Source organism: Cydia fagiglandana, chromosome 6, assembly GCF_963556715.1.
Source record: "Cydia fagiglandana chromosome 6, ilCydFagi1.1, whole genome shotgun sequence".
Classification (NCBI taxonomy): Eukaryota; Metazoa; Arthropoda; class Insecta; order Lepidoptera; family Tortricidae; genus Cydia; species Cydia fagiglandana.
Window position 1 is genome coordinate 2438287 of NC_085937.1, and position 16403 is coordinate 2454689.

Below are 16403 nucleotides of genomic sequence, written 5' to 3' on the forward strand. Positions count from 1 at the left end.
CCGGACAAGTGCGAGTCGGACTCGCCCACCGAAGGTTCCGTACTTTTTAGTATTTGTTGTTAAAGCGGCAACAGAAATACATCATCTGTGTAAATTTCAACTATCACGGTTCGTGAGATACAGCCTGGTGACAGACGGACAGGGGAGTCTTAGTAATAGGGTCCCGTTTTACCCTTTGGGTACGGAACCCTAAAAACTATCATAAGTGGAACACCTACTGGTCACTTTTGGGGTCAAAATGTTACTGTTAGCACTACTTTTTTCCAGTCATCTCCAATGCCCGATACTACTACTATATGTACAATTAAACTGTGCCAACTGTTATGGGCTTGAATTAAATAACGGGGAAAAACCTTTTGGCAAGTATTGCCAACTTAAAGCTACTGTACAAAACAGCACCTAAGATCGGCCGTGCATTACATGGCTGTATATTGTGGCTCACTTTGACAGTGACACTGTCACTTTATTGGAATGGCAAAAAATCATATGTTTTGGCGCGCTTGTATGCATGATAAATGTTTGGTTTTTTTAAGATTTTTCTAATGTTTCGTATATAAAATACGCCTGGTATAATTTAGCCGTAACGTGGAATCATTAAACTAACAACAATGGAACAAGAAAATCGTGTTGTTGTGTTAATTGATATGGATTGTTTTTATTGCCAAGTTGAGGAGAAATTGAACCCCGAACTAAAGGGACAACCTATTGCCGTGGTACAATACAACCCTTGGAAGGGTGGCGGGTAAATAATAATCACACAACTTATATTCAGGACTTAATATTTTATGTCTTCTCGCTTACATCATATTATGTTATAACTTGTTATGTTCATTTTGTCACTGCATGTTTGTTTTGGTTTGTAGTGGCTAGTTTTCTGCGCCTCGGCGGCCTTTGTGGTCATATTTTGCATTGCTTCTTGTTGACACGCATACTTATAAACCCTACATTATATTTGTAACTTCTGTAAGTTACAATATTTATTATTGATTGCAGCATAATTGCAGTGAACTATGTGGCGAGAGCTCGCGGAGTCACGCGCCATATGCGTGGAGACGAAGCAAAAGAAAAGTGTCCAGAAATACAGCTACCCTCCGTACCATGCAATAGAGGGAAGGCTAATATCTCAAAGTAAGTAGCTTGCTTATATTATTTTAGTTTTAGCAATAAAGAGATGTTGGGAAACTACTTCTAAAGTTGAGAATCGGACTTGCGAGACTGGTAAGTGACTATTATAAAGCTAATCACTTTTTTTTTTCTTAGTCTATGTGTGTGTCCCACTGCTGGGCAAAGGCCTCCCATCCCCTTTCCAATCCTCTCTGTGCTGAAGTGGGACTGGGCTGGACATGTCTGCCAAATTACTATCACAGGACATTTTATTTTATTTATTAGGATAACTTACAACTTGAGTAACAAGTTAGGTAATAACATAGAAACAGTAAGCCAATTACAAGTTTCCACAGCACAAATAACACAAATTTCATAATTACCTATACTACTATTGTTTTATGACACTGTAGGTACAGAGATGCAGGTATAGAGGTGGCGAAAGTGCTGCAAACCTTCACTCCGCTCCTGGAGAGGGCCTCCATTGATGAAGCCTATTTAGATATTACTGCACCAGTAAGTGTTGGTTTTATGATTTTCTGTGTAAACATGAATAAACTGTTAAAATTGTGGGGCAAAATTGTTGTTAACCGCATAACATTTAGCCAAAGAAAAGGGTTTCTCTAGCTAAATTCTTGTTATTCTTGGTCTGATGATATTTCATCTTTGTAATGATGATGATATAAAATGGTAGAGATATCAATAAGGTAAGCGTGCTCCAGCTTAGACTGCATTGGCAATTACCATCAGCTGAGACTCTGGTCAAATGCTTACCTTTTTCCAATAAAATAAAAATATGTTAACCCTGGATAGAAAAATTTGAATATTCATAGCTCCCTCATATAACTTAACTTATTATTTAATTTCCAGGTTAAAGAAAGGCTAAAAACTGTAAACGTAAGTACAGTCAACAGTGACATGATGCCAAACACGTTTGCCCTCGGCTATGACAGCATTGAGCAGTTTATAAGTGACGTGTACAACTACGGCTGTGACTCTATCGACTTTGACCATGACCACGCCAAGATGTTGCTTGTTGGAGCTGTGGTTGTTAGTGAGATCAGGGCTGCTGTGTTCAGGAAAACTGGTAAGAATTAGTATATAGAAACTTGAGTATTTCATGAAATCATAAATGTTATATCTATGTCTGTGATTCCTATTGTACCAACTAGATACAATCAAGCATATCAAAAATTTTTGGTGATCCTTTGCAAAAAATTTGGCTTATCAAATCTTCAAAAAGTGAACAAAAAAAAGTAAATAAGTTTATAAGTACTATGGATTAAATCGTCCAAAATAAATTATTTTTATTTAAAATGATTCTCAGGTTACACATGTTCAGCTGGCATTGCCCACAATAAGATCTTAGCCAAACTGGTCTGCGGCATGAACAAGCCTAACAAACAGTCTGTGCTGCCCAAACACACCGTCAACATTCTTTACAAGTAAGTATTTAGCATTAGCAACACTCTTACTGGCCATTGGTAAATCTGTCTTTGCAATAAACTCAGTTTACTGTATGGACTATAATAAATGCTTCGTTAAGATTAAAACTTATACTTCTAGAGATTTACAGTCTTTAGACAACCAAGTGCGTGCTGTATCCTGTATTTATTCAAAAAATGTTAGAAAAAATTATAAGTCATATGACTTGACTCTTTCCTTGGGTGGTCTCTTGCCATGAGTCATTGCTTTGTTTTGTGTAAGTCCGTAATTTTTTGGACCATGCGTTGACTATTTCCCTGGGTGGGTTCATTCCATGATCCTTTGTACTACTTTGAAATACTTTACTTAAGTACCTCCTAACGCATGCTGCATGCTATGATCAGAGTGTTGAAGCTGGCGATTTTTGATGGCCATTAAACCCGAAAATTAACCATATATTTTGTGTTTCAGAACTTTGCCAGTGAAAAAGGTGAAACATCTGGGAGGAAAATTTGGGCTATCAGTCTGCGGTGCACTGAAAATCAACAACATGTATGAGCTGCAGAAATTCTCCGAAAAGGAACTGCAGACCAAATTCGACGAGAAAAATGGGTAATCACGGGATCAGTTCGTCTTCCCTTTTGTTTGAGTACAAATAGACACGTCCATATCCTTTTGACAAGAAATGACAAAATTTATAAAGGTCGCTTCTTTGGCATATATGCAAAAATCAATAGCATTAATGTAGTTTGTGGGAAGTCACCGAGAAATGAAAGAAACATCTCTCATACTTTTAGATTTTACCATATGTTGGTAACACAAACAAACAATCATAATATTGGTGTTCGAGGTAGTGACGTCTTTTTTATCTACACCGTGTTTTTTTTTATTTCCGTTAGTTTCAAGGGTGCATTCCTGAGCTTAAGTCAAGTAACTTTCTCAAAGACACCGATATTCTAATTAACTCCATTTCGGAGATAATCAATAATTTTTTTTTCCTATAAAGCCTCTACAAGCGTGTACTCTTGCCTTAGGGCCTGTTTACATATTGATCAGTGTTTAGAATGAGTTCATACATTTGCTACTAAACTTAAGTACAATCTCGGTCGATAGATGTTCGAAATGACATTGATATGTCACAGATTTCAATTGTTTGGTTGAGTTAAATGTAATGCCTGTGTTACAACAACGCTATATGCTACATTTAATTACTTTTTTAAATTATTTTTTTGTTTTAAAAAAAGCAAAAAAAAAATTTTTTTTTGAAAATTAACTATGCCATTTAGTTCTCTTAAACGTTCTTAATCATACCCCGAAGTTAACGGAATTCAATAAAAACACGGTGTATTTCAGGACATGGCTTTACAATATAGCGCGCGGGATCGACTTAGAGCCCGTACAAGCAAAATTCAACCCAAAGAGCATAGGATGCTGCAAAAACTTCAAAGGCAAATCTGCTATACTTGACTTGGAAAATCTAACAAAATGGCTAAAGGACTTGGGAGATGAGATAGAAGATAGATTAGAAAAGGACGCAGTGGACAACAACCGGGCGCCGAGGCAGATGGTTGCCAGCTTTTCAACATTGTTGCCGGATGGGAGAGGCACTAGTAGTTCAAGGTCATACAATTTTGTGAACGAGGAAGAGCTGTGTGCTGAGTTCTTTTCGAATAAAGCCTTGGAATTAGTTATGGAGAGTGTTGAAGGTGTAAAAGTTAAAGGTAAAATATAGAACTTTATTTAGACTGTTTGCTACATGTTATAAATAACTGACTCTCCATGCAAACAAGTTTCTGTGCAGGGGGAAGGGGGTCAGTTATTTCTGTAGCTTACTTTACATGCAATAGACCTCTTATGGTAAAAGGCTTGGATTATCAAACAAAACATGACATCCTTCATTTATAATTTCAGAAGGAGAACCAAACAGAAAACTGAAAGCAGCGATAACGTTTTTAGGCATCAGTGTCGGTAAATTTGAAGACCATTCAGAGAAGAAAACTAAGAAAATAATGGATTTCTTCACACCCGGCTCCTCTAAAGAAGTTACTTCTATCAACAAACCCAAAGAAACGAGACCTGATGAATCAAAAGCTAAAGATAAACGAAAGAATGATAAAAAGAATATGATGCGTAGATTCTTCAAGATCAATGAAAATGAAGAGAAGTCTGAAAAGAAACTTGAAGAAACAAATATTGGACCAAAGGATGAATCCAGACCTGAATTACCAAAAAATAAAAGTACTGTTATGACCAAAGCAGAGGACACACAACGAATATCCAAACATGAACGAAAACCTGACAAAGATTACATCATGCAAAGATTTTTGAATGATAATGCTAAATCCGATAGTAAATTAAATGATCCAATCACACATACAGCAGAAGATAGTTTATCAAATAAACATGCAGATATTAATGAAATAAAACCACCAGAGCAAAGTAGCTCCGGACTAGAATCTACTTTAGATAAACAAGAATCGTTCTTTGCAAAGTTCTTGCTAAAGTCAGATCCTGTTCGGCCTACAACTCCTGTCTGCAACATTATCCCCTGTGGCGAAGATAGCAACGATACACATTGCTCTGGCTCCACTATTGAATTAGAAATCAATAAAAGCATTGCATTATTTGACGACGACCCAGAGAAAACAGACCGTGTAAGCAGTATGCGCGAACTGCTCAACACTACTTCAAAGGCTGCTGCAGAATTAGAAGAACCAGGTTCTGACGTAGAATTAGAAGGTTCTCCTAACTTGATACATCCAGAACCAATCCCTGCAACAGCCACAAACCACCGTAATTCTCCGAATGAATTAGAGACGTTCCAATGTGCGGAATGCATGAAGCAGGTACCTGTAAATATGTTTGATACACATGCAGATTACCATCTGGCTTTAAAGCTACGCGATGAAGAGAGACAGCAAGTGCGAAATGAGAGACTAAAGCCAATTCCGAAAACTGTTGTGAACAGTGAAAGTTCCACGAAAAAGAAACAAATTGAAGTAAAAAACGAATCTGTGTGTTCAATAGCAAGTTTTCTCGTTAAGGTGGATAATAACGTCCCTACAGAAAAATGTGGCGAATGTGGAAAGAGGGTACCAGTAGAAAAGTTGGCAGAACATTTAGATTTCCACGAGGCCCAGAAACTGAGTAGACAGTTGAACGCTAAACCTAGTCCCGTAGTACCGACAAGCGTTAAACGTAAAAGGAGCTCAGGATCACCAGTTAAGAAGCCGAAAATGCCCTGCAAATCTATACAGTCTTTCTTTGGCTCGAATAGGTGACACATATACTACTACTTTATTTTTTGTTAAATATGCACAAATATAATTATGTTATCAGTAAAAGTACAAAATAAAATGTATAATTGACAGTTACGAAGTTTTGTTTAGTGGACAGTGTGTAGTAGTAGTATATAGCATAATAAACTCACAAGAAAAATCTATTTATGAACCAGCCTCGAGCCCAAAAGGCAACGGCCACATTGTTGATGCCTTTGACCTTCGACTTCACTTACAGATGTGACGTAAGCACTATGAACAAGTAATAGAAACAACTGCATCAGTATTTTCATTTTTATTGGTTTGAGCTAATAAAACTTGAACTAATAAATACATAATTCTCTTTTGAACACTCTGAACTTAACACTTCTTCTTTTGATGCGGTCAATAACACACTATTCCCAGTACCATCTAGAGCCACCAGCTCAAATAGCTGATTCTTCTTAAACATGAAAAGGTTTGGAGAACTTGAAGAATTATAAACACACTATCCCTAGTTCCTCCGCCGCACACACGATATTCTCCACGCATTCGGCTCTTCGTATTTGTTATACTATGTACAAGGGTTCAAGTCGCTGGTTCTTCCTGAATTTAGACAGCTTAGTGGAGTCGCAGAACTTGAAGAATTATAAACACTATCCCTAGTTCCTTCTACGACGCACACGCGATATTCTCCACGCGTTCGGCTCTTCATACTTATTGTACAATGGTTCGAGTCGCTGGTTCTTCTTGAACTTGGAGAGCTTGGTGGGGTCGGAGAACTTGAAGAAGGCGGGCGCGAACTCCACCAGCCACTTGGGGTCGATGGTCGTCACCTCGCGCATGTACTCCTTAGTCGTTTGGACCAGCTCGTGGTAGATTACCCTGAAATGAAAACAAGTTCATAGGTTAGTTATTGTTGGTATAACCTTAAGATTACATTCATACAATTTATTTTTGTGCTGTCTTTGTAATAGACTTCATACTGTTATTATCTTATTATCATTGACATATATCTAAGGACAGACCTTACGGGCACTAAGAATGGTGCTAGTTCAGCGGAGTCACGCACACGAATTCGAGCCAATCGTGCAGTCAAACGCCACAACGCGATTGGTTGATGAGTTCGCATCACGCGCGCGATTGGTCGCAACTAGTTGCGTTAGACTGCACAATTGGCTCCAATTCGTGAGTGACACCGCTGAACTAGCCCAGGCATTCTCATTGATCGTAAAGGTCTGTCCTTAGATATATGACAATGGTTATTATGACTATAGAGAATAGAAAAAAAATCAAAACAATCTGATTGCCAGATAAGTACAGTCTGCTGAGGATTTTTCTTTTTATTAGCAGTCCAACAGATTAGTCCTTGTCAAAACAGCTAATTAAACATGCATAAATATCTTACCACTCGGGTTGTCTGTTAAAAAGCGCGCTGGAAGGATGGATGTAGACAACCTGGCTGTCGACGAGGGTCCGGTAGCCCTCCTGAGGGTCCTTCTTGGCCGCGTTCCTAAAGAACCCGGAGCAGATCGTCTTCTGAATGCGGACGGTGTTCTTCGCGGCGGAGACTACGTCCAGTTTGTGTCTGGAATATTACAATGTTATTTAGTATACAAAATTAAATTTAACATTATTCTGTGCAAGTTTTTTCCGGTGCAAGTTTTAGAAACTTCGGCTACTATTATAAAATCATAGGAATAAAAAAACTTCCATCTTAGAAAGTTACCCGATTTTCCCATTAAAAGTTTTGGGGAAAGTTCGGTTAGAAATGTAAAAAGCATCGATTTTTTGCAATACTTATTTTCGTAAGTTCATTGGTACCCCATGAAGGCCATGAATTACTAAACAGATTAATGTTTTTTTATATGTAGAAGACAATTCCTCACCTATCCATAATCCCAAGCAGCTGTTTCCTCACATCCTGCGCCCGCTTCAGCGTCCGAATCTGCACGAAGTTCTCATAACACCACGCGTTAGAAAACTTGTTATTTCTCCAACTGTTGAACACGGCCAGCAGCGTGAGATGGTCGCCCTCGGGCTGGTTGAACTTGGCTTTCTTCTGGTCGGCGAGGGCCTGCTTGTCCTTGGGCCGGTAGAACACGTTCTGGACGCTGAGCATCGACACTATGGTGAGGATCTCGTCGGAGCATTGGAGGGCCACTGACATGATTAGGATCTTGGAGAGGTTGGGCTCTAGGGGGAATTCGGCCATCTGAAAAGAAAAGTATAATATTTAGTAATCACAAATATATTGTTACATAAAACAGAACATGGTACTAACGTATCTATGTAATCATTTGTTCGGGTGAGATTTGAGTTGAACTTGAAAGAGCCGATTGACTTTCAAATGGTGACGTTAAAACTTATAGAAAGAGCTGAGCGCTTTAGTCGCATTTCCGACTGAAGACAGTTTTAAACAATATCCATTTGGTTTCTCGACGCATACAAATATAAGTTGTCGTTAAAAATAACAAGTTGTAGAATATAGAGATGGTACTAATCGCCAACTTACCCTGCGTCCAAGCCGCGTCAGCAGCCCCTCCTGGTCCAACGCGGACAACGAATGGAGTTGCTCCAGCGCCATAATCAGCGACTCAACCGGCGGCGCGTCCATAAAGTCAAAGTGCAGCAAATCATTGATGCCCATAGTCTTCAACTGCAGTACGGTAGTGGCAAGGTTGGTGCGCTGTATCTCGGGCACGGGCGTGGGCAGCATCTCGTCGCGGTAGGCGCGCTCGGTGTAGAGCCGGTAGCACTTGCCGGGGCCCGTGCGGCCCGCGCGGCCGGCGCGCTGCTTCGCGGCCGCCTGCACGGACAACGGGGGTTTAGTTGGATGTATTTTACGATATATGAGGGTTAGACAGATATTTACATAGCTCAGGCGAAGTGCGGCGAGGGCCAGAGGAGTTTCGTGAGAAAGAAAATGTCAGTCCCAGGCTACAAATTCTAAGCCTCATCTGTGCAATCTCAGGCAAGTGTTGGTCTTATCTTAACACAATAAATTTAAAATAGAGAAATATGTATTCTGTTAACAATTAGTAGTAAAATGTATAGACGAGTTTGAAAGAAGCCTAGTTCCGCAAAAAAATTGACAACCAGAAGGCTGTGTCCTACTGTTGATGCAAGAAAATTTTTCCTCAAACTGACAGACATTTCGAAAAGGGACGATTTTGGTAAGCAATCCTGGATTTTAATATTGGTAAATGATCAAATATCTCTTATATTAATTTATTTTTACCTGCGAAATCGGCGTGACAACCAGCGAGTCCATGCCAGTCTTTGAATTATACACCTTTTGCTTCACAAAACCGGGGTCCACCACATAGTATATCCCGTCTATGGTCAAAGAAGTCTCCGCAATATTCGTAGCTATCACCACCTTACGGGACCCGGGCGGGGCGGGCTCGAAAATACGGGTCTGCATTTCCGAAGGCAGGGCAGAGTAGACAGGTAAAATGATCAGTTCAGGCACATCAGGGCCCAGAGATTTCATCCTCTCGTAGAGTATCTCACAAGCCGTGTCAATCTCCTCTTGACCCGTTAAAAAGAGGAGTATATCTCCAGGCGGTTCCCTCAAATGTATCTGCATTACTGTTATTAACGAAGCATCCAAGTAATCAGTTTCTGGTTCTTTAGTGTATAAAACTTCAACAGGGAAGGTTCTTCCAGGGATAGTGAAGATTGGTGCCTCGAAGAAGTATTGCGAGAATTTGACAGCGTCTAGAGTGGCGGAGGTGACAATGAGTTTGAGTTCAGGTCGTTTTTGGACAGCTTGTTTGAGGAGGCCGAAGAGGACGTCGGTGTGGATGGTGCGCTCGTGGGCCTCGTCCAGCATGATGACGGAGTAGGACTTCAGGTCCAGGTCCATGAGGCACTCGCGGAGCAACATGCCGTCTGTCATGTACCTGCACAAAACGAATAAGGTTAAGTTAGTCAAGATCTAATAAATAATGAGATACTAACTATCCTACCAAAATGCTGCTATCGCATTCAACAGTAGGTTTGTAGTGCTTATTTCTCGCAAAACAGACAATTTCCAAAATTTCTGTTAGTAACAGGCACAATATAACGGTTGAAAAATTAAATCACTAATTACTATCAAAGAACTACCTACTATTTTTTAAATGTAAATATTATTGAAAAATTCGTGGGAAAGAAGCTATACTTACTTGATAACAGTCTCAGGGCTGGTGCAGTCTTCAAATCGAATAGTGTAGCCCACTTCTTGCCCCAGCCGGCACCCAAACTCCTCAGCCACACGTTTGGCGACAGACATGGCGGCGACTCTCCTGGGTTGCGTGCAGGCGATCTTGCCGCGCGCCGTGAGGCCGCACTCGGCGAGGTACTGGGTGATTTGGGTGGTCTTGCCTGAGCCGGTCTCGCCGATTACTATGAGGATTTGGTTGTCGGATACGGCCTGAGGGAAACAAAAGTTTAAGAACGCGGACTACATTTCTTAGTAAATACTGGAGTATTTTTCTTTGTCTAAAACAATCATGTTGAGTGGTCCAGGCATCAGACTTTCGATCCTGCGGCCGCAGGTTCGAATCCTGGTACAACATATAAATAAATTTTTAGGAAGTTATTATGGAATTTCATTTGGCATTTTCTATGAATGAAAACATTGTGAGGAAACCTCCATACACGCGCGAAGTAAATCACTTGATGACTTAAATTTTGCATTAAATTTTCATCATTTAAAAATTCACACTTCATAGCAGGCTGTTTGAGAATACGTTTGAAAATATTGATGATGTATTTGGTCTGTATGTAGGTATTCGTGTCGTCGGGGTTCTTGACTATCAAATGAGCTCTATTAAAAACAGAAAATAAACATACCTTAGTCAATTCATCTCTAAGCTTGTAAATCGGGAGCGATTGCCTCTGCTCCAGCAGCGACAGATTTGTCTTCTTACCAAATGAAGATTTCTTCCCTCCAATCACATGCTTCTTCCACTCCGGCAAATCCTGCGGCGTGATACCAGTTCCCCTCATATTGGCTGCTAAGGCCCTACCATCAGATTCCGGGAGCGGATCTATCCAGTTTTTGTTAAGACCAGTTGGCAAGCTTTCCATCTCAGCTTCTCGCTGTATCATCTTCTGTTCTCTTCTCTCCTTTGCTAAAGCTGATTGCATCATGGCAGCTTGTGCTAGTGAACCATCAGGGTTTTTCACTATCCGGACAGGGGATAAGTCGTGGAGCGCTCTGCCGTGGCCCTGTAGGAAGGGCGGCTCGTCTTCTACTAGTTCTATCTCTATGTCGGCTTCGCCGTCCTCCTCTTTGGGTAGTAGACCGGTTTCTTCATCGAAGTCCGGTAGTTCGCTTTTGTCTATTACGCCTGATGATATCATCTGTGGAACAAACACATTTTTTTAAATGAAAAGAATGAAATAAGACAAATTAGGGTGGTGAATGACATCTTATCTGGAATATTTGTTTCTTATTTGAAATGAAGGAGATAGAGAGCGTGTGTGAACTGTAGGGGACACAACCCGAATCCCCTGTTCATAAGCGCAAACAACTGTAAAGATTATGTTTTCGATTTAGGCTACAAGATACCTAACCCTCCATCGAGTATAGTACACCTATGGAAGATTACAAATGAATATAATTATGTTCCCCTGTTTAGGTTCCTCCAGACAATACGTGACATTTTATGGTGTGGGGAGGGGGTAAAATAAATCACATACCTGTTATTAATCAAGATGAGATACGCGGCATACTCGTGAACGGGTGCTGTTTGTGGAGACTGGTCTGTTAAGCTAACACGAGCTATTATACTTAGTAACTTTTATTAATTAATTACAGTGAGACGCCTCATTCTGTTCTCGTATGTTTCTTTTCTTTTAATGAATGTATTAATTATACAGGATATTGACTCTTGGAGACCTTATACATCTCTAAGGATAACTTGATAAACTATATAATCTTATAGTTCTGACACCTAGAGACATTTACACCTCTAAATATTATAGATTATTTTGTGTGTGTTTTTTATCTGTATTTTGTATGTAATTCGACATTAAGAGACCATATACATCTCTTAGTAATTGTAATACGTTAGATTGAATTGTTAGTTTTATTTTATAAAATTGTTGATGTTATTATTTTTGCTTTTATGTAAATTCAATGTTGACGTGTAAAAGTGCCCTTGTGGCCTATTTGCTGAATAAATGTTGATGTTTGATGGAGATATTAATCAGGATGTGATAAAATATCATGTGTGATTTGTCATACCATACACAGCACCTTACCTGTTTGATCTCCCAGCGCTCGGGACTGGAGACTCTGGTGACGCGCTTGCGGCTGGAGTCCTCGTCGGGGTCGAGGGAGCCCTGCAGCCCCGCTAGGACTGCAGCCGCGGGCGCAGGGCGGTCCGGGTTGCGGCCTTCGCGCTCCGCCTGTTACATACAAATATATCAACATTGTGTCACATTCAATTTGGTACACTTTCATTTAAGATTTAAGATACTGCATTGATTTTTTATTTCAACTAGGTTCTCATACACTCTTGTATTTCTTGTATAAATCAGAGCTCTAGGTTTATTTGCATGTTTAACATGTGCATCTTTGTGTTTGATTATGATATGTTGTTCCTAAATAATTGAACCAATTTGGATGCCATTTTCTATAAAGGATTCGTGTCAATGATGGTTCTTAGACAGGGTTTAATTTACTAGATGTTACTGTTATAACATTTTCTTTTAAAGTTTTAGCACAGTTTTTAATCAATAAAAGTACATTTACTTTTTCTTAAAATGTTTAAAATTTTGCACTTACCTCTAGATGCGCGTGCGATGTGGGGTTGAGATCCTTGCCTGTGTCCTGGCAAACATCCTTCATTGTGAGAGATACCTTTTGTCCAGTGACCGACAGAACTTTGATCTGCAACAAATGTTTAGAGTCAACATTTCTACAGTTATAGATGCTGTCTATCTATTAAATAACCACAATAACACATATTTCCAATACCAAACTTTTACCTATAACACTACCTACTCGTTTTTAAATTCATTTTAAAACCAATGGGGAAGGGAAATAAATCGCAATTTTGTGTTTTCTCTAATGCATACCACTCGGTGTGTTCCTAGTTTGGCCAATGTTGGCCACACATGTGTTCATTGTGTTAGTTTTTAATTTCTTACTTAAAATTATACTAATGTGTTTTACTGTATTTGCCTAAAAAAATGATATTTATTAATCTTTGTCAATTTTTCTTATTTAAGAGCCAACAGGAGTGGTCATTTCTCCATACAAACATCCTCCTCGTTTTCCTCCGTGGTTTTTGAAGCTAGAGCTATTATTTTTTCAACACAGATTAATATTGTCAATATGTGTCGGACCGTTTTGCTTTTTTTGATATTTTTGTTTTTTAAGGCGCTAGCACAGAATAACTAATAGTACTACCGTAGCGCTAGAGCCCTTCAAAAATGGCCAAAATGGCCTAATTGACTATGCCGCAATGAGAGGCGTGGCATTCAAAACTGATATGAACTAGCCAAAAAAGCAAAACGGTCCGACACAGATAATTTCATAATCATTTAGATTTCCAAATTTAACGATTGGTTAAGTTTTGGAGGAGGAAACAGAGGAGTACGAAACCTCGATTTTTGAGATTTTTACGCAGGATTTTTCGCACTGCTTTTAGGTGCCGCTTCCGTTAGCGAGACGGGTATATTTACCTAAAATATTTAAAACTCAGCTCCTGTTTCGTCTTAAAATCCCATTTACATTTTGTAAACCAGACTAGTTAGTTACCTTGACTTTGTCCCCGCGAGCGACGACATCGGACACGTTGGTGACGCGGCCCTCATTACGCAGCTGTGAGATGTGCACCAGCCCCTCCCAGCGCTTCCTCACTCCTTCTATTTGGACAAAGCACCCAAATGGAACTATGTTGGCCACACGCCCATTGTATATCTAAAATAGAAAATTCATGAATTTTAGTATTAGGCAACAACAGGTTCTCTTATAGTTAAAAAAATAAGCAGTGATCTCTTCCAGACAACCTTAAGGTTTCAGGCTACCAAAAAATGAAACACCTGAGTTAACATGTAGGATAAATCGCTAGTAACTGGCCACCGGCCAATGATTTCTATTCACCTATAAACAGAATTTATTTTAGTATAAGGTTTCAATAACTGGCCAGCCTTCAATAACTAGCCACCTTATACTAAAATGAATTCTGTTTATAGGTGAATAGAATTCATTTTTTGTTTAGGGTGGCCAGTTACTGGCTAATTACTCTAGTACGTAAAGGTTTAAAAGTGAGCAATAATACAAAATAAATAAATAATCATACCTTTCCTGGCTCCGGGTCATCACTCATTTCAATTTCTGGACTCTTTCTCCTAACCTTCTTGCCAAAGTCACCATATCTATCCTTCTGATCTCTGTCACGAGAAGGAGACCTGCGCTCCCGAGATTTGGAGCGTCTGCCCCGTGACCGGGACCTCCTGCGCCTGTCCTTGTCCCTGGACTTGGATCTGTGTCGCTGTCGGCTCCTAGACCTACGTCTTCTATCCCTACTTCTACTCCTCCTGTCCCTGCTTCTGCTTCTGTTATCTCTACTGCGACTTCTCCTGTGTCTACTCCTACTTCTTTTCCTGTCTCTAGAACCATCTCTCCTCCTACTTCTCCCATCTTTACGATCTCTACTGCTACTGCGTACTCTTTTGCGATCATCCTCTTTCTTAGCCTCTGCCTTTTTAATCCCAGACTTAGATGGAGCCAAGGCCTCCAACTCTGCCATAGTTTGATCAACTACATTGTCATTTGAAGATTTGTTTTTCTCATCCTTGAATATCTCTTTAGTTGTTAGCCTTTTCTTCTTATCTTTTTCATCCTCACTTTCTTCATCTGAAGAGAAAACTGGTTTCTCATTGGGTATAGCCAGGCCTGGAAACTTGTTGGCTAAAGGATTCTTATTCACTCTTTCTTTTTCATTAGTTTCAGGCTTAGAGTTAGTCGGTTTCATGTGCTGGATGATCCGAAGCAAATTCGTCATGAATGAATCTGAGAATTCAGCCCCATTTTCTGTCAGAGCCTTTTTGAACGCGTCGAAAGTAGGGTTCTTGTCTGCTAAGTCAATTATAAACTCGGCTGCAAACAAAGATAAAAATAAATTAATTGGACTATAAAACAAGTGCATATAACACAGAAAGATTTGTAAAACAATAAAGAATACATACCCAAATCCTTGTCATTCAACCCTAAATGATTGTCCAATTCTGTACATATTTTTGAGACTAAAGACAAGTGTTCTAATTTAGCAACTTCGTCCATTGTTGTTTATTTTATATTGCCCTTAGTAACACTTAAAATCAATTCATTTATCGTAAATTAATTCTCTTCACAAGCAAACCAACATGTTTACGCCATAACACGCAACAATATGACATTGACATTTTGGAACAAGTGTTTTGTCGTTATCTGTGGCAGTTTGTTTGAGTCTATGTGAAAACAGCTCCCACAAAATAGTTCTAACCTCTAGTCGCCCACAAACCTATAAAAAGGTCTCCTGTTCCATTCTAATTTGAACTTTATGTTGACAAAATAAATTTTTATTTTGCTTCACATGGTTTGACGTATGGCCGGCTAGAGGTTAGAGTTAATTGACATTGGTTTGACACAAAAAAATTACATGGCTGGAGGGCTTGTGCAGTATTTTTTTATAGAAATTTCTCTTTTCTCATGCGAAGTAAATAGCGTTTCACATTGTTAGGCAAGTGATCTTTATTTTGTGTTGACTTGCTTGTAATTTTGAATTTGTATGATGGAAAACAACACCGACAATCCCGAGCAAAACAATTTCACCCCATTATCTGTGCAAGAAGTAGACGTAGATTTTTTACCAATAGTATACGAAATCATACGAAGGTATTTATCACATGTTGTTTTTATTTTTAGCTAACATGACTTGTTGTTTTTTTTGTTTTATTTATTGACCTTTCTCATTGTTCAGTGTCGAGCGTGATTTCCACGACAACTCTGCAAAGGTGCGAGAGTCCCAGGAGTGCAGTCTGAAGGTTCTTGAACTACAAAAGAAGCTCGATTACGCTCGCTCTCAGGTATGTTATCACCTTATGAATTCTTGTTTCCGAGCTGGTTACAATAACATAATTATTATGTAATGTATTGCCACAAATTTATTTCCCATCTTGAAATATATTGCAGATACGGCGTTTACCAGGAATCGAGTATAACAAGCAAGATCAAATCAAGCAGTTTGAGGTGCTCCGGACACAACTGCAGCTTAAAAGAGAACTACTCCAGAAGTACCAGAATATGTGCTCAATTGAAACTTCCTTCAAGTGATATCAGACAAGATGCCGCTCCGTGCTCTCTTCAAATATCTGGCCGACAATGAGCGCCTGGTACAAAAGTTAGCCGACTCTTACCCCGTTCGCCGTGCTGCACAGCTAGCTGTCTCCATGTTTTACAGGGGAAAGGAAAAGGTTTCTAAAGTGGACCCTGAACAAGTCAATAGACTAGTGTCATTTTTAAAAAAATTCTCACAAAATGTAAAAGAAGGTATTGAGGATGCAAAAAAACAGATAAAAAAGTAAAAGGCTTCACATAGGTACTGTAAATATAATCAGTGTTCAGATTTA

At 39.4% G+C, this 16403-nt stretch overlaps 3 protein-coding genes across 4 annotated transcripts; 2 read left to right on the forward strand and 1 right to left on the reverse strand.

Moving 5' to 3' along the window:
• Positions 1-490: 490 nt before the first annotated feature.
• Positions 491-5846, forward strand: LOC134664975 (DNA polymerase eta). Its single transcript, XM_063521727.1, has 8 exons — positions 491-742; positions 994-1128; positions 1518-1620; positions 1975-2191; positions 2432-2549; positions 3001-3141; positions 3883-4250; positions 4441-5846. Exons 1-8 carry the CDS (start codon positions 609-611, stop codon positions 5808-5810), a joined length of 2586 nt encoding a protein of 861 aa, XP_063377797.1. The 5' UTR covers positions 491-608; the 3' UTR covers positions 5811-5846.
• Positions 5847-6268: 422 nt separating this feature from the next.
• Positions 6269-15171, reverse strand: LOC134664973 (ATP-dependent RNA helicase DHX8). 2 transcript variants are annotated; one of them, XM_063521724.1, is made up of 13 exons: positions 14982-15171; positions 14093-14892; positions 13549-13710; positions 12571-12675; positions 12045-12191; positions 10629-11141; positions 9959-10206; positions 9028-9694; positions 8302-8595; positions 7676-8001; positions 7195-7374; positions 6524-6671; positions 6269-6372 (listed from the first exon to the last, which is right to left on the reverse strand). In XM_063521724.1, the coding sequence occupies exons 1-13, from the start codon at positions 15073-15075 to the stop codon at positions 6361-6363; spliced, it is 3696 nt and encodes a 1231-aa protein (XP_063377794.1). In that variant the 5' UTR covers positions 15076-15171; the 3' UTR covers positions 6269-6360. The 2 variants fall into 2 exon arrangements, with proteins under 2 accessions (XP_063377794.1, XP_063377793.1); XM_063521723.1 differs by lacking the exon at positions 6269-6372 and having other exon boundaries at positions 6379-6671.
• Positions 15172-15437: 266 nt separating this feature from the next.
• LOC134664956 (mediator of RNA polymerase II transcription subunit 9) lies at positions 15438-16250 on the forward strand. The gene is made up of 3 exons (XM_063521687.1): positions 15438-15669; positions 15755-15860; positions 15967-16250. Exons 1-3 carry the CDS (start codon positions 15563-15565, stop codon positions 16105-16107), a joined length of 354 nt encoding a protein of 117 aa, XP_063377757.1. The 5' UTR covers positions 15438-15562; the 3' UTR covers positions 16108-16250.
• Positions 16251-16403: the final 153 nt, after the last annotated feature.